The sequence below is a fragment of the Caloenas nicobarica genome, chromosome 6 (genome assembly GCF_036013445.1).
Source record: "Caloenas nicobarica isolate bCalNic1 chromosome 6, bCalNic1.hap1, whole genome shotgun sequence".
Taxonomy (NCBI): Eukaryota; Metazoa; Chordata; class Aves; order Columbiformes; family Columbidae; genus Caloenas; species Caloenas nicobarica.
Window position 1 is genome coordinate 12,090,231 of NC_088250.1, and position 18,746 is coordinate 12,108,976.

The 18,746-nt window shown below is 40.8% G+C and overlaps 1 protein-coding gene across 1 annotated transcript in view; it reads left to right on the top strand.

Moving 5' to 3' along the window:
• The window catches only part of ZNF804A (zinc finger protein 804A), a 149,609-nt gene that overhangs the window by 127,231 nt on the left and 3,632 nt on the right, over positions 1-18,746 (top strand). Inside the window, exon 3 of the mRNA XM_065638217.1 lies at positions 16,571-16,701. Within this exon, the coding sequence (XP_065494289.1) occupies positions 16,571-16,701 (131 nt within the window). The remainder of the gene's footprint in view (positions 1-16,570; positions 16,702-18,746) is intronic.

The window sequence follows — 18,746 nt, forward strand, 5'->3', positions numbered from 1 at the left end:
CAGAATGATTTATTGTTAGTGATACTGCCCCAGGCAGAAGTGAGAGTTCACATCATCAAAGTGATGTGTACTCTTTGTAGGCGCATGAGATTCGTTCCACAACATCTGTCAAAAGAGGAAAGCAAGGCGAAGCTGTGCTAACATCTGCTTGTAAGGGTGTGAGACTGCTACCCATACGAGGACTCTTTGTTGCCTTTTGGGAAACACTAGATCTGGTTTCATTAGTGTGAAGCGCTGCGGACTTTCATTGCTTAAATGTGCACACGTTTGATGAAGAGACCCGCGTTGTGCTTGCATTAGGTGCAGCTGTGTATATGCAGTGTCTCAGAGCAGGCTCTGAATTTCTCACAGAAAGCAAAGTATCCGAACATGTTTGGTGATTTTGTTCTTACACTTCACCAACTTTCACCTGTTGAACACAAGTGTATCAGAGTTTGAAGTTTAAAGCTATGGAATATTGATATTTTAATACAAGAGGTACTAAAAAATATGCAAAATTACTTAAGCAGTCCTTATACTTTGTTTTTAGTGTTCATTTTCCAGTGCAATCATTAGTATACATTTTGAAAGGCTATCAGTATAAAAGCTGGTTTTCTTCCACAAAGATGGTCATTTGCATTTTTTTTACCTAGGATCTGATTACCTCTCTTAATTTTTAGAGAAAAAAGGTGCTAAAACCCCAGCATGAGATGTTAATTCAAGGAAGAGCTACATTCAGTTTATCCCTGTGCCGTAAAGTGCTACACATTAGTAAGATCTGGTGAGGATAGAAAACACCATGTAACTGTTACAACCAGCTTATTAAAACTAAGTAGATATTACTTTAGTTCCATCGTCAGTGATCTTTTAGCAACTTATTTCTCTTAATGCAAATTGCTCTAATTTGGGCAGTGTGATCAAGAAAGTGCATTACTTGTCTGCTAGCAGCTTCTCTGGGGACCTGATTCCTCAAAATTTGGGAAGGTCCTACCAAGTCCATGTATGGGTTTTGGTGCACAAACCAAGCTCTGGCGCTGCCTTTGCAGGATGGGGAAATGGAAAACGGTACTGAAAGAAGTTCCGTATTTGTCTGCCACATCATTCAAAAATGTTTTGAGAGATGAAACTGAACCATTCTCCTGCCTTACGTTAGCAATGATCTATGACGTTGCTGATCTATAACTAATCGTCACTAATAAGCGTCTCTGTGCCTCTGCAATAAGAGAAAACAACGTGAAATAGGTCATGCAGATTGCAGCTCCTTCTAAATAGTCTCAAATCAGAAACGATATCAAGTATTGGTACCGTTCAATGTTTTCCATGGCAGCTGCTTCACACTACCTCGATCTGACAGGCAGGGTTTGAAGGACAGGCTATTTTGTTTCACAACTGGGGCCACACAGTAAATCTGAGCCAGAGCCAGCGATGGTGTGTGGATCTTCTGAGTGTCGGTGTGTGGGTCTCCTGATTGTCAGTGTGTGGGTCTCCTGATTGTCCTTGTGTGAAGCCTCTTTGGCTGATGCCTTCCTCCAATTGCAAATGCGCTCACCACCTGGAGTACCATCATTCATTTGCTGATGTAGCCTGGTTTTGTGGCACACTGGTAAGGACAGTAGGTCTCACAGCTTATGTGCTGCATAATAGCAATAATGCTGTTCTCTGTTGAATTGCATGTTTTTACTGTAAATAGAAGACATTTTGATGTGTGTTTATTTGTGTTAGAGGTAAAAGTGGGTTTTTTTGAAAGTGTTCTAAGCTTTGGAACTTGAGAAATTTTATAAGGCTTTCTGAGTCTTTCTGTGCTGATGTAGTTGCATCCTACACAAGCAGTCAAGAAACAGTTCGGGGGATGATAATTTGATGAATGGATTCAATATTTTCATAAAGGATGAGTCACATTTATTCCATTAAGAAAGATAATTCCAACTATATATATAATATATGGAAAAAAGTGTTGCTTGTATGAAGTTGTTTTGTTCTAAATTTCCTTAAGCATCTTCTGTGGCAAATTTGGGAGGGGAAAAAAAAAAAGAAAAAAAAAAGAGGAGAGGGAGAGAGGGTGTGGCAGGGAAAGACAAGTGCCTTACAGATTTTTTTTTTCTATCCCAGCTCAGATGGCACTACAGCATACTGCTAAGCGATCTTGGAGCAGTCATGTAGAAATCCTAAGGCAGAAGTAACATTTTAAGGCCAGCCTACTTCTAGGGAAGTTGTGAAGACTGAAAACAAGTATCTGAAATATCTAGGTTTCCATGGGAGATAACTTGTGGAGAAAACAGCCAAATTTTTGGTGGGATAGAAGGAAATGTCATTATTCACTTGTGTATTTCTATAGCCATCCATAGGAATAGAAGCAGATAAAGAAATTTGAACCCAAATTTGTGGAAAAGTTTTCCTCTCCTTTAAAAATGCCTGTAAGATTTTCTGGAAAGGAGATTTGTGTAGTTGACAAAATTATAAAAACAACTCAGAACCAGAAAAATACAGTGATCACCCAGATGGTTCTCCTGCCAAGTTAAAGACCAACAAAAGATACCTCTTTCAACTGAACGGGGTAAATCTCATGCAAAAGTAGATAATCTGATCTGTAAATAGATATTAATTGTGGAGTGCTGTAGCAATGCTTCAGTAGTGCTTGAGGTAAGAAGCTTGTTTGCAGAGCTGAGAGTTCTCAGAACAAGATTATTTTTTCTGGTCTTTTTAAGAGAAGTGGGCATAGCTCTTACCAGTAGTTGCAGAGTAGTTTTGTTTCTTTGGGTTTGCTGTAGGGAAAGAGAGTAAGGCACTTTTTTTTTTTTTTAAAAAACTTCCCTAAACACTTACATTGACCTTGAGATGATAAAGCTTCTGCTCTTATTTTCCATTTCCTGTGGCAATGTTTTATCCAGAAATACCTTCACAAGGAGTATAGACATTTTAAATCTGTCTTCTGCTGAGATATACAGAAGGTCCACCTAGTTAATTGCCCCTGTTATTAATGTGTCAGATAGACAGCATTTTATGGGTTCCTTTTCCTTCTTTTCATCAAATCCTGACCATATAGCAGTTCAGATTTCACAGTTCAGCACTGTAGGTAGTGCTCTGTGCTGTCTCCCTCATGCGATGCTCACCTGTTAATTGGAACCTATACTGTGAGAGTGGATGTATTTCTATCCTGGCTGTTGTTTTCAGAAAGAAAATATTCAAAAGGATATTGTCAATTTTCTTTAGGAACTGCTTTCTGCCTTTAAGAATGTGGACTGAGATTTGGGTACGTTTCATTTTGGTAATAAGCTTTACATTATTAGTTAATTATTGTTGTCATTAATTTCCTGGTGATTCTTAATCAAGGGCAAATTATCTCCTGAAAGGTTGGTATCTGATTGAGGCAGGGGATTATTGCAGTGAACTGCTTCTGGGTTACATTAAAACGGGAGGCTGGACCTGCTGTACTGACCATCAACTCTGTCATGTGTTCAGCCAGTTCTCCAGGCTGGGCCACCCAACCACACAACCAACCGAACACACCTGACATGCAAAGCCAAGAATTTGTTGTTAGTTTAGCTGAAGTCCTAGCAGCCTACTGAAAGAGTTATCTTTAGGCCAATTACAGTGCTGCTCGTGCTTATAGTCCAAATCATCCAGTTATAGGAGGTCATTCCTGTCAATGATACAGATACATGTAGGCTTTCCTGCTGTCTAATCATTTTTTGGTGGTATGGTCCTCCCGAGAAGAAAAGGGCGTGATGAGTTCTTCACATGGGGGAGTGTGATGATGATATTGGAGTTTTCTTCCTTTTAACCAGAAAGGGGGTGAAGTTTGATGGTTTCTCCTTGCTCTGAGGTCCATTCGGGATCATATTTTAATGTATTTACTAAGACAAATATGTGCTCCAGTGGTTACAAATTGCATATTGTAGTGAAATTTGCTTTATCTATAGTGTGTTTTACATAGTCTAGGTGCTTTTTTTTTTTCTTTGTATTCCTAAACCCACATTTTTTGCATATTATAAAGCTGCATTCCTTTAGCAAGCAGTAATTAAACACTAGTGAGTTGTTTATAGCCCTGGGACCCTGGTATCATCCCATTCCTTCCGCATCCAAGGTCTTTGCTATGACCTTGTACTTGGCCTTTTGGAGTCTGTGTTACAGTCCTGGTTTCCCCCAGCAGCCTCCAAGCTGTGCTTTACTGATAACTTGATACTTTATTAACACAGTGTGGTGACACATACATCCTTGCTCTACAGTTACTAATATTTCAGTCTGCAAAAGCAATAATGCCATAGAAGACACACATAAAGAGAGACATGCGCTCTCATAAACATTTACTACCAACATCTACTACTCATGGTAATGTTAGCTGTATGTTATCAAAGTTAATTTACAATGCATTTCATTTGCGTAGTTGAAAATGAAAATGTAGGTCAAATTACAGTATTAATTCATCTTCCCTTGCAAGATGCAGTATTCATATATAATAATTTTTTCTTTAATCTTGTGTTTTTCTCAGAGGAGTCTGCATGAATAGTGTTACAGGTTCGGTTAAGGATTTTGTCTGTGCCAGTTAGCTGTGGCTGCAAGATATGTGTCAAAATTTGAGAAAGCCCATTCTTGTCTCCATTCATATTGGTCAAATTTTATATATTATTTGAAGAAGCTTTTCATGGTCCTGTTATAGTCTCTGGCAAGGACCAGATCCTGCTGTTGAGAAGCAGTTTGTGAATAGAGGCTTTGAACAGCTCTGTGATCCAGTATAAAACTGATATGAGAAAGTGATTGTGATTTAGCTCTGACATAAAGAATTAAAATAGAGTTCACTTTGAGGAAATTCGTGTATCTCCTTCAGCCCACCACAGATACTAGAGTATCCTTCAAGGATTATGGAAGATATTCTTTAGAGAACCTGACTCTAAATATTAATTCCTCCTTTTCAGTCATTGTGCACATTGTAGAGACTGGAAAGATTTAAGATTTGGTAGGTTCCTTTCAGTCTCCATGGCAGTCTTTCCTAAATTGTCAGTGACCAAAGAGGCTGAAAATATAGACTAAAAATTTCTGCCTATAATGTGCTTGTAGAAAGGGTATTGTGTCCTCCTTCAGTAAAGGAGAAGGAATAATCAGAATAGCGGAGATGCTACACAACTTCAGTGCTGGAGACCCAGTGAACCGTTTTGACCAAGGTGGAAAGCTGGTGGGTCACAACAGACACCAGTTGGAGGGCACTGGAGTGAAGAGTTGTCGGATGAAGTCTTCAAGATCTCAGAACTGCCAAGGATGTTAGTTCATGCAGAAAACATCAGAACAGTCTCCAAAGTAATCAGAAGACAGCTTTAGCAGCTGAACCATCCAACACTTTTGTGCTGATGGAGCCATCCATTTTGTGGCCTTATCTCCCACTAGAAAGTCATTCTAACGGGAAATTCAATATTCCCTCTCCAAAGGGGTGTGGAGGTGGCCTTTCTCTGAAAGGAGTTCTTGGTGAGGAAGTCAATGCTCCTGTGAAATTATTTGTGGAAGATGAATACTGCTCAAACAGGGATTTTTCCAATAGCTTAAAGCTTTCCAGACAGAGTTTAGATGGGATGTTGTGGAGCTGTCATTATTTATGCATGGGGAATTGTAACTGGCCAGAGAATAAACCAGGCATCAACATTTAGCACTCAATGACTGAAATATCAGGAGGCAGTGCCTCACTGAACTAATATTTTGGTTGCAGCAGAACTGTCAGACTTGAAAGTATTTTATGTGCTATGCTCAGAAAGAGTATTCTGGGTGGCTAAACTTCACTGCTGGAGCAAAAAGACGGTGGCGGATAATGCGGTTGGACCAGAGAATGGCACATGATATCTGATACAGTCGGTGCTGGGCTGTCACTCCAGAGCAGCCAGGAGCAGCTGTGGCCTCCCGTGTCTTCCCAGAACATGGAGTTGAGCCCTTTTCCCTACAGCATTGCCCTTTTCTCCAACGGCAACAGGAACAACCATTTCTTGGCAGGATTTAACATGTTACATATGGTTTTTTGAATTAGAATCCTAAATGTTGCAGGAGTGGGTGTAAAGTGAACCTTAAAGATGTTGATGTGCACTGATCTTGTCTTTAACCTTTGTGACTGGGGAAGCTCTCTTAAGTGTTGCTGAAAATTCCCATGGTGAATTTAAAACCTCTGCTGTCCCTGAGCTCAGCAGGAGTTTCTCCATTGGCTTCAAGAGAAGTAGAATTAGGCCTAGAGTTGTTAAAATAAATACCTTTAATTTAGAGACTAGCATATGTAGCCACTTCTCCAGATGTACAAGTGTGTGTCAGCTTTATGTTCTTTTCATTATCTGGTGAAATTAATTTGATAGGTGAGATGCTAATTCTGTATTTCTGTGCTGTTTTCTTTGGTCTTGGTCTTAATATTTATGGCATATTCAGCTCATTTTTGCTGAAGCTAACAAAAAATATCCTACAGCTTGCAATAAGATCAGGCTGTTGTTATACATGTGGTTAGTAGCTATCACAGTGAAATATTCAGTATGCAATGCTCAGCAGTTCTGTAGACTTAAAACAATGTTTTTGCACAAAGGCAACGCCGCGGCCATTTAGTCAACTTCAGAAAACATAGTTATCTTAAAACAAAAGCAACAAAAGTCTTAATTTATGCTCCATAACCTGTTATTTGTCAAAGTCCTGGAGCCTTCTTCAACTGTAAGCCATAATGCTATCTGAGTCCTGCAGCAGGGGATGCTGGAAAGGACCAGAGGATGCACGGGCACCAGAATGTCAAATGAAACATGAGGTTTGCTGTGCCAGGAAGGGCATTAATCAGCACATGATGAAGTATGTGTTTGCTTCCGGCAGATAATTTCTGAAGGAAAAGCATTATAAAGAATAAAAAGCAAAGAAAGATTTACTTTTCCTTCTATTGCTCCAGCATGTATCTTTTTCAGTCACCTAATCAAGAGTAATTAGTAAGAACTTCATCAAAGATAACTAGCTTTCGTGTATATTACAGGTGCAAGTGTGCAAAATATTTAACATTCTGATTTTCCTCATGATTTTGGAAATGACTAAGTTTTCATTTTGTTTTGGTTTTCATTTTAAGCTCAAGTTTCATTTATTTTTTCGATGTGAACTTACATAGGAAAATCTAACTGAAATTGAGACACTTTACACAAAAGATGCTTCATATGTGAGTATGAAGTAGTCTCAAAAACTAATTATGTTTCATGATAAAATAATTTCAGTTTTTGTATTACAAAAGTAGAGAAGACTTTTCAATTCAAGAAGAATTTTCAGTTGTATAGCGTAATACATATATTTAATATATATTTTTTAGGAACCGAACGTTAAATCTGGTTCAGCAGTTCTTTTTCGCAGGCTACACAACAAACTGAACTACTGTGCGATGCTCAAGTGTGCTCACGAGCAAGTTATAGTTGTTTGTGAACATTTGCTTTTAACAAGGGCAAGTGCCAGATTTTGCACCTGAGACAAGGTCTGTCTTTGTCATGAGGTGATCCTGCCACACTTCTGGCTGCCATTTTGAGCCCTGAGGTGACCTTGGTGCCCCTGAGGCTGCCATTTTGAGCCCTGAGGTGATCTTGGTGCCCCTGCGGCTGCCATTTTGAGCCCTGAGGTGATCTTGGTGCCCCTGCAGCTGCCATTTTGAGCCCTGAGGTGATCTTGGTGCCCCTGCGGCTGCCATTTTGAGCCCTGAGGTGATCTTGGTGCCCCTGGGGCTGCCATTTTGAGCCCTGAGGTGATCTTGGTGCCCCTGGGGCTGCCATTTTGAGCCCTGAGGTGATCTTGGTGCCCCTGCGGCTGCCATTTTGAGCCCTGAGGTGATCTTGGTGCCCCTGGGGCTGCCATTTTGAGCCCTGAGGTGATCTTGGTGCCCCTGGGGCTGCCATTTTGAGCCCTGAGGTGATCTTGGTGCCCCTGCGGCTGCCATTTTGAGCCCTGAGGTGATCTTGGTGCCCCTGGGGCTGCCATTTTGAGCCCTGAGGTGACCTTGGTGCCCCTGCGGCTGCCATTTTGAGCCCTGAGGTGATCTTGGTGCCCCTGCGGCTGCCATTTTGAGCCCTGAGGTGATCTTGGTGCCCCTGCGGCTGCCATTTTGAGCCCTGAGGTGACCTTGGTGCCCCTGCGGCTGACATTTTGAGCCCTGGGCCGCCCCCCCGGGCCACCATTTTGAGCCTTGAGGTGATCCTGGGACACAGCAACCCTGGCTGCGCATACAGACTGGGCAACGAGATCCTTGAGAGCAGTTCTGTGGAGAGAGATGTGGGGGTTCTGGTCAATGGCAAGTGGAACATGAGCCAACAGTGTCACTGGCAGCCAAGAGGACCAACCGTGTCCTGGTGCATCCAGCACAGCATCGCCAGCCGGGCAGGGAGGGGATTGTCCCGCTCTGCTCTGCACTGGTGCGGCCTCACGGGGAGCACTGTGTGCAGCTCTGGGCGCCACAGGATAAAAAGGATATAAAGCTACTGGAGAGCATCCAGAGGAGGGCCACAAAGTTGTTGAGGGGTTTGGAGGGGAAGCCGTATGAGGAGCGGCTAAAGTCACTCGGTTTGTTCAGCCTGGAGGAGACTGAGACCTCATGGCAGCTACAGCTTCCTCAGCAGGTGCTGAGCCCTTCTCTCTGGCGACCAACGATAGAACCCAAGGGAATGGCAGGAAGGTGTGCCAGGGGAGGTTCAGGTTGGACATTAGGAAAAGGTTCTTCACCCAGACGGTGCTGGAGCACTGGAACAGGCTCCCCAGGGAGGTGTCACGGCCCCAAGCCTGGCAATGTTCAGGAAGAGACTGGACAACACCCTCAGACACACGGTGTGAACTGTGGGGTTGTCCTGTGCAGGGACAGGAGTTGGACTCAATGATCCTTGTGGGTCCCTTACAACTCAGGACATTCAATTCAATTCAATACATCAATTCATTTAAGGTTAATAAAAAACTCCCTAATCATGAAGAATCTCATCACATACCTCCCTTTGGGCCCATGATGGGCAGGTTAAACAATCCCAGCCTTCCTTTCCTTTGTAAGTAATTTCCACTTTCTCCACAGTCTGGGATGATGCTCTTGACAGTGCTGGAAAAAGAGCACAATTTCACCGCAACAGAATCTACCTATTCAGAAATATTGTGGCCGCTGAGGACTTGCTATTTTAAAATCCTGCAAGTATTAATATCTATGTGTCTGTGTGCTAGAATTCTTTTAATATTAAAAGACCGTCGGGAGAGTATGGCTGCGATTCATGGTAGAAATAGGAGAGGAAAAGGATTGTTCACAACCTGCATGTTCCTTGTCATTTGGAGAGCTTCATATCTGATCATACAAAACGTGGTTCTGTTGCAAATTTGTGGAGTGCTGAGTTTTTAAGAAAAGGTTTAAATTTTGCAGCTTAAAGTGAGATGCATAGGTCTGTAGGCAGAGGGAGTTAGAAACAGTTTATCATTAGCTACAAATGGCAAATTATTCATAAGACAGCAGGCGATCAGTGTTATTAAAGGCCAAAGTGAGTGGCCAATGGGTAAGTGAGGAGATGAGCTAGATCATAAGACAGAAATCATAATAACAGTGGTTGGAAGGAGTCGCTGGCTTCCTGATCGCCAACATGAGATCATTGAGTCAGGTAGGGCTCTCTTCAGCCATATCATGAATTTCTGCAGGGTTGGAGATGCCACAGCCCCCTTGGTAACACACCACCCTAGCAGAGAGTTTTCCCCGCCAGTAGCAAGAAGTGACTCCAACTGCTGTGCAACTCTCCCTCAAGCGGTTGTAGGCTGCTGGCAAAATTCTCCCCTTCCTCTTCTATTACAGGAACATAGTATAGCAATTAATTCCATATTGGCAGCATGGAAAAAAAAAAAAAAGTGTGTCTGTTAGTGTCTTCCTTAGTCTACTCATTTGATTGGTTGAATTACTAATTTCATTGAGAAATCTTGACATTTCTCCTTTCTGTGGAAATACCGTGCCTTGTTTAACTTCTGCTAGGGAAGGCCTGTAGCACTAACAGGGTGAGTTCTTCTCATATTAGTTTTTTCTTCAGGCTTTTTTTTTTTTTAATAATCTTTACAAAGGGAGTTTTTTTTTTTTTCTTTTTCAGTAATATGAAATATATGGTCATGAAAAATATGTAGAATTGCAGACCGCAGCACAAGAGATGCTGCCCTGTCATGCTGCATAAAGTCAAGGGGTCTTCAGTTGCAGAACAGTAAAATAGAATATATATGCCTGCACAGACCACCAAAGACAGAAGGAAATAATGTGTATTTCACATCTTAGTAAGCAATGTTTTCTGCTTTAAATGGCACGTTACATTCCCCATTTGAGTGTTTACAGGTGTTACAGGAGTTCTGATCTATTCACTCATTATTTATAATTGATTAAGCTCAATCCTCCTTGTGCAAGGATACTAATCTGGTTTGGTGTGACACGTGTTTATCTAACAAGTATGTTGTCGCTCTGTTTGTCATACCATAATTCACATAAAGAAGTAATAAAGCATCTCAGTTAACAGGGAGTATATCAACATGTAGTATTCAGAGAAAGGGGAATAGCTTCAAGAATAATCACCGGGTGCTAAGAAATACACATATTTAATCCCTGTATTAAGCAGTAATTAGATTTAAAAAAAAAAAAAAAAAACAGAAACAAAACACACAACTGTATACAAGCCAAATAAAAACTTAATTGACAATTAAAAATATGTTTTATATCATATACAGATTTAGAGAGCATAAATATTTAATTTGTTTTAAATAAATCCAAATGCCACTTTTATGCCACAACAACAACAACAGCGCTGAACTGCCAACCTATGTTGCCCATGTTTAGGTAATCAGGACATTTTTGAAGGGCAGGAGGGAGCTGCAATGAACTTCAGATCCTTTCGGGGTGAAAAAGGAGAGTAGGCAGCACAGGAGTTGGGGAAGGTCGTGCTGGATTTCAGAGGCAAGTGTAGGACTGAATATCCCATATCATTGTGGTCTCAGCCTGATGCTGCCGCAGCTGGGTGGGAAGGTGGAGGAGGAGTGGACTTGTGCCTTGGTCTCCTGCTCTGGCAGGTTCTTCACCAAAACCATCACGGATGCCTGTGGCTGCAGCATTGCAGCCTCCTCATCCTCCCTCTTCTGCCAGGAGCAGTTCAGTGGTTTAACTCTTCACCAATTACTGCACTGAGTTTCAGCTCCCTTTACAATTTCAAAGTCCTTGTGCTACTTAAGCAGCAGCTGCATTTTCTATGTATGCCCGGTATAGACACGACAGTATGTCAGTTGTCTTTATGTAAAGCTATAGGAGTGGATTATGCAGTGGGATCTTTCCCTGATCACTTGTCTGCTTTCTCAAAGGTTCCCACATTAGCTGTGACTCTGCTATAGCTGATGTTTCAGAAGGGACTAACTTGAAAAAGGGCTATGACAGAAGTTTCAAGGTGTAACACAAACACTTGCTATTTTAGTGCTCAGTATATGTAGCAGCAACCTTCTTATGCTATTTGGGCTGCAGCTTCAGATATTTCATAGGGAGCAATAAAAGGCTATGAGTTATTTTTAAAAGCTAACAATAGCATAAATTTATGATCCAATGACTGCTGGGAATATGGTCATTTTTCCTGATAAAATAAAATAAAAAGACAATAAAGAAGCAAAATTTGATGACATGGGTGTTAAATTCTGCAATTTTATACTTCCATTGATCAGAAAATGAATTTATGGTCTACGTATTTTCAGCATAGTAAACTTGCACATAATTTAATTGTTAATCTCAAGTCAAAAGCAAATTAGCGTGATAATATCTGAACTGCACTGCCCTGAAATCCCTTGACAGGCATATTTCTGACTCCTGCTATTATGGAAACTGTTCCCATTGGTTCTTGACTCTATTAAAGTTGTTCCTAGACAAGAGAGATAAGCTTTGCATGGGTAGTTTATGAGAGTTTCTCTGAATACGCAGTCCTTAGATGATTCCTTTGTGCTGAGGAGGATGGCTGGTTTTTATGTGGGATATTAACGCTACAGAGAGAGCCTGTATCAATCTCTATGCTTGTTGTGATTTCCCCTTCAGTTTCATAAACTTTTAACAAAGTTTCACTGTTTTTCATCAGACATGGTTCTCATAATATTAAATTATAAGTTTTGAGGTATAAAATTATTTGAGGCTGGGTTTGGGGGGAAGGGGGGCTGGGGCATGTAGGTCCCTCATTTTATCACCTGGTATTATAATATTCAGGTACATTGTGTTTCACTACTCAGCCTTTACATTCTTTAGTTGTCCTGGGCATATTTATTAATTGATGTTTCCTCTATGTTTTTAAGACTTATTAGTTTGAAGTGGTGGTGTTTCAAGTGGTTAAATCTTGTTTAAAGGAAAGAAAAAAACACCACAATACCACTTTGCAAGGTGACAGAAGGCTTGTGATAGTGATGCAAGAAGTGCACTTAATGCCCTAACACATCTTTGCTTTTGAGAGGCTTTGATCCACGGTGGTCTTCAGGCACCTGGCTCCCGCAGCAGGATCTGGGCTTGTGGTTCCTGTATTATAAAATGCAGGGAAGAATTAGGAAACTCAGCATGAACTTTTTGAAAAGCAGCATGCTGAAATTAACTGTCTAATGTCGTAAATGGGGAAATTAAGACAAGGGTGAAGTAACCAGAAATGGGATCCCACTGGAAGTCCACTTAGGATTTCTTTGATTTTTTCCCCCCCACCCCCCCTCTTTTTTTTTTTTTTTTTCATGGGCATCTTCCACAGCAAGCCTGGGGACACCTGAGCTGTGTGCCTCTGAGTGAAATGCAGCCACACCTGACTTTGGACCTCATGTGGTCTTCTTGTGTAGTTTCATCCATGCTTAGGTATATATGAGCTGGTAAAGTCTTCCTTTTCTTCTGGACTTGTGTACCTCATGAGGCTCAGCATGATGTAATGAGTGTGCCGTACGATTCCTGGCTGAGTTTGCTAGAAATAAGTGCAATATTTCTGCTTCAGGCCCAGTGTTACAGTTAGATTTGTTAAAATAACCCAGCCTCTGCCCAAGTGAAAGCAGGATCCCATCGCAAGGCTGGAGAATTGGGGTCAGGCTTCCCGTTGCTCTGGGCTGGAGGAAATCATTTGCAACACATCGGTGGTCCATACTCTGCACGGTCCGAGTGGCAGTACAGTGTATGAGGAGAACGATGAAGGCACTTAGTTCTCATTTAATTATTCATTGTGAACTGTTTGCTGAACTCTGCTTGCTTAGGAGGAACATGTTTTGAGCTGGTTCATAGGGAGAGCAAAATACAGGAGGGAATCGCATTTAAATACTGTATGACTGCCTGCTAATTATTTGCTTACTGATCCATGGAAGCAAACACACATAACAGGCATTAAACTAACGACTGACGTTAGCATTGGTGAATAGCTCTGCCACACGGAAAGACTAAAATCTTAAGAAAAAGACGCTTTTTAGGAATAAAGTACACTTGTGTCTTTATTCCTGTCATTTACTTTTAACAGGTTTTGGGGCGCTTTGTGATACTCAGAATGCATGGACTAATGAAATTTTACGTATAATAACTCCTTTTCATTTGCATAATACAAGCAAACCCAACAAAATACAAGTATAGGGCTGTATAAATACAGTGCTAGCTATACTATTAATACATAGTGCCAGCAATCACTATCATGACTAAGTGCCATAAGGGAATGCAGATGATGATAGTTTATCAGGTGGCTAAATAAAGACAAACAGAAAATAACTACAGTTTCCAAAAATGGGGACACGCATTTTCCCACTAAGATGACTTTTATGCATAGGAAATAGTATTTTTGGAAACTGCCTAATCAGGCCTTAAACCAGCTTGCACCAGGTACAAGTTTTGTGGTTTACAACTGACAAAAATTCCACTCACACATAATTTTTTGCTGAATAAAGTCCTCAGGAGTTACCTAGGTATAATCCTTAAAGATGACAAAGCTCTTAGTGAAAAAGACTGAGATACCAGTTGTAAACAGAAAAAAAAAAATCATGTCATATAACTGGTTCATATTATGTTAAGAAAAGTTTTCTGTACAGAAAGGGTTGATGTATTTGGCAGGAGCTCTGACAGAAAGGGAGCTCTGGAACGAGGGGTTCACCAGAAAAGAAGAGCAGACAATTTGACACAAAGGCTGTGCACAAAAAACTTCTGCCAGACTCCTCTGTCTTACACATTGACACCTACTTGTAGCAATCAGGGAGAACAATTACATTGCTTACAATTGTGAGCAGTTCTTCTGTAGGAGAACTGGTATGTGCTAAACAGATAATGACTGATGCGGCTAATGAGAGGCTCAGATCAGTAGAATGATATTTGGTTGGCAATGATAGACATGAAACACATCTTCTGTGCCTCCAAGATCACATAAAACCTCCTTTAGCAGCATTGTTCCTGTTCACGGTGAGGGAGACCCTGCTTGCACCCTGAAACGTGGAGTCGTGTTGACTTTGGCACTCCTGATGGTATGGAGCCCTGCTAGCTTTCAGCAGTAAGAGAAAAGGGGTCAAAATCTGGTCAGAATCAAATCACTAATCATAATCATCCTCATAATTACAGTAAAGTGCTGCTGCTGGAGGGTGATTATGAATTTGTATACTGCTCAGCTTCTCCTTTTTAACCTTGTGAAAAAGCAATCTCGTATCTCTCTTCTCTGGCTTTGTTGCATACTTCTTCCCTTAAACATTTGAGGGGGAAAAAAACTGAAGAATTATTGAACTCTACAAAATTGAAAGAAATCCTGTCTTTAAGTGCCAAGGGCTGGAGGATGGGGAGGGGAAGGGAAACTTAATTTCTTCTCTGATATTCTGATCACTCAGAAGTCACCTGTGAAATGAAATACTTAGAGTTTCACAAGTGGCTGATGGGCAGCAGGGTCAGCATCATACTGTCTTTAGGAAAACATGGATGCACAGGCTTAAGAAAAGTTAAATGAAAATGATGCTTCGCATTTCAAGTCTTTTTTCTTGGAAAAAAGTTGCTGTACTTTTGAGTGAATTTATAACCTTATACTGTATTAGCACAAATTTTGGTAACTCTATCTCTGAAATATAAATGATAGAAGAAGTGATCATCTTTCAAATTATTTCTCTGTATCTATCAAGGATGTCTTCAAAGGAATATCCAGTCATTGGAACAATAATGCAAAAATCAAAAAGAGAGTAGTGCTCATTTTTCTTCAAGCATTTGTTTGTTTTCTCAGCATGTTTCTACAGGTATGTTCCTTGGCATAAAATGGACTGCCAAGGTAGCATTAGCATCACCCAAAATGGCAAAGACAAATTCAGTGCGTACATGAATGATGTTAAAAGAGGCATATTTTTCTGTGAATAGGAAAAAAAAAATCACAGAAAGGGACACAATAAAAAATTGACAAGGAGCAGGAGAACAGCGCTTATAGAGTTCTGCCGACTCCATTACATGTGTATCCAACATGTGCCTACTGGTAAAAGAAGAGCTCTGAATACCACTCAAACAATTTGAAGCTAGAATTATTGCTTTTACAAACCCACATGGGCCCTGTGCATAGCCAGCTATTAGCTCTCAGACATTAAAACAGTCGCAGGTTACTGGGTTTTGCCCAGAATCATCAGATTATGATCTCATAGGCTGATGTCATCTAGACTGTGAGCCATACTGGGAACACACGGAGCAACCTGGTGGTACACTGATGAGGTTTGGAACTTGTAGGAATACCTTTTGCTGACATGAAGGATTAGGGAAGTCTCTGCACACTGTCCTTTTGTGATATAAAGAAAATAAAATCCCCTTTTCATGTGGAGAATCAAAGCTGTGCACTTTAACTTCCTCCCAAAGAAACAGGCTGGAGATGAAATCGAATGAGATGCTGGATCGAACCTCAGTGTCTGTGTAACTGCTGGGTCAGACACCAGCAAGAGCAGGAAACAAGATCTTCCCGAAAAGATCTTCTAATTGCAAAATACAAGACTTCGCCAGCCATGACGTCCCTTGGTGATGGCTGCTGGGTCAGGACCCTTTAACATCTGCAGAAAGGACCTGGTTGGCAGGACAGTGCGCTCTCAGGAGCTTTGCAAGTGATACCGCACTGATAATGTGGCAGGGCAGGTCCAGGGGGACCTTGGTAGGTTGGAGAAAAGGGCTAACAGAGACATCCCGGGGTTCAGCAGTGACAAATGCTATGCCCAGCATCTTGGGCAGAAAAACTCAAGGTTTAATACCGGCTGGGGGGTCAACAGACTACAGAGCAGCTGTGCAGAAAAATACCTGGAGTGGTCTCATTATTTTTTATTACAATTTCAAAGAGCAATCAGACTGTGGGGAAGGTTTTCGGAGTGGAGTCAGGAGCAAAATTTTGGATGAACATTGCCTCATCCTACTGAGGCTGGTCTACATTAATCACAAAAGCTACAGTAAAATTTTCTAGGTTATCTCTAACCTAGCCAACCTGTTTCAAGCATCTCCGTGTATTTCAGTTATTCACTTAAAATGTATAAATGTATTGCATAGGTCACTTTGGTTAGGTTCAAAAATAATTCATGCTATGAGTGTTTACCAGAAAGTAACTGTCATGATAAATGTTTATCATCCCTGGGTTTTTTGTGTGTGTTGTATGACTATGTCTTGCAGAGACTGAAAGAACTGAAACAGAGGGAGTTTGCTCGAAATGTAGCATCTAAGTCACGAAAAGATGAAAGGAAACAGGAAAAAGCCCTTCAACGTTTGCACAAGCTAGCTGAGCTAAGGAAAGAGACAACATGGTAAGTGCATAGCTGCTGAAACTTTAAAATTGCTTTAAAATAATCCCTCCATTATTAGCTGGTGCTGTGGAACCTGGGGCTGCTGGAGTCCCTTGGCTGGAGCCCCACAAATGTTTTTATGGCATTTTTGAAGCAGTATGTGTACAGTAATTTGGTTCACACCGTGTGCAGAAATGAATGTTTAACGTTGCTTTTTCAGTGGAGCTAAAATGACATGTATTTTTAGTTTAAAAAAGATGTGTTTCATATATATTTCATAAAAGCAGGCACACTGGTTGAAAGCTGAGTGAAGTAGGTCATGCATTTGCAGGCTGACACTACTTCATTGATGGGGTGAGGAACACAGTCTGTCTTTCTAGGATGTAACAGATCTCTGCAATTTAGTTTTCAAACTGCTCGCCTGGGAAAGCATCCAGAAATCTAGTTCTAGATTTCAATAACTGTTTCTTTTTTATATTAAAAGGTAAGTGGTCCTTTTCCCCAGCTCAACAGAGTGTTTACCTCCCTCTGCAAAAGCGACTCCTTGCTAGTCATACGTTTTAGTATCACATCTAGGCATACTGTTGAAGTTAATATTGAGCTTGCTAGTTATAACTGTATTGTCACTTAAATATGACACAGTCCTAACACTGACAAGCCACTGAAAATATATATATACCAGCTTTTCACAGTGGAATCTCAGGGGGCAAAAGCAAAGAATTAGATGCTCAAACACAGATGTTTTGTTTTTATCCAGACTTTGTCTCACCAGATGATCTTCCAGAGAAGTCCAACCAAGTTGTAGCTCTTGTTCAGTGGTAGTCCCTTTCTCCATAGTTTGGGTGGTGGGCAGCATGCTGAGACAAAGTCTGTCTAAGCAGGTGGATGGGACGTGAATGTGGGAAAGTCTGTTTGACATGAGCAACGTGACACCTAATTTTAATTTTTGTATCTTTTTATGATAACTCATGTAGAGACACTTTCTCATCTGCCAGTATTTGAACTGTCCACATTTAATACTTGAGGGTATTTGATATTATTCCCTCTAAATATACTGCAAAATCTGGATGTATCATATTTCAGGAGAAAGAGGAACTTATTGTTTCCCTTTTTCTGTGCTAGTGATCACAGATTTTGTGGGGTTTTGTTGTTTCTGTTTTGTTAGTCTGATTGTTGTTTTGTTTGTTGTTGTTTTAATATCCTCCTTCTATTTCCTGAAGGAGAATTTATCTCTGAGCTTTAATTCTCTATTTAAGAATTGCTGTTTACTACCACTTTGGATCCTTGGAGGTGTGACACAGACACACAGGATTTTTTAAACTGGTATTTTCTAGGTTGGTTTTGTAGAAGTTACCATTTTACTCTGTTAAAGAAAGAATTTGTGTGGGGGGTTTTAATATATTTTTTAAATTTATGAAGAACTGGACAAGGCAGGAATTCTCATGAGGAATTCCTTCCTCATAAAACCTCTGCCTTAATTTCTAGACCCAATAGGTTAAGTTCATCATTCTTTATCTCAGCACATCTGGGGGTCCTAAACAACATTTGCAAGTTTTCCCAATGACCTATCATCTAGTATTGTTCTGCATTGTAATGCAGAATTATTTGGTTTAAATAAAAAAAATTGGTTTAACATAGGTCCATTACTCCTAGTGCTGAGCAGTTCCTGTGGATCCTCGAAAATCTGCAGCTTAAACAGTTTTGCTCTTCTCTTTGCTTCCTATTAAGTGAAGTAGAACAGATGGGAAGAGGACATGAAATGAAGAACAGAAGTAGACAGTGATAAACTTTTTCTCAAGAGGCATGAATCATTTACTGCACTACTGTCAGCTGAAATACTCTCCCCAATATTATTTTTCCGTGAAAGAAATTGCTGAGATTGCGACGGTTTGGTCTGTGAACACAAATAGGATGGGACCTGCTGGGTGATTGCCTGGGGGCAGAGCAGCAGTCACTGGGGTGGTGACTGAGAGGGAAGTGGTCTGTGAGGCACTCTCTGTTTTACCATATTATATAGCACAAAGGAATGTAAAACCTCTGCTATTTGTAGTAATAGTGTTGCAACC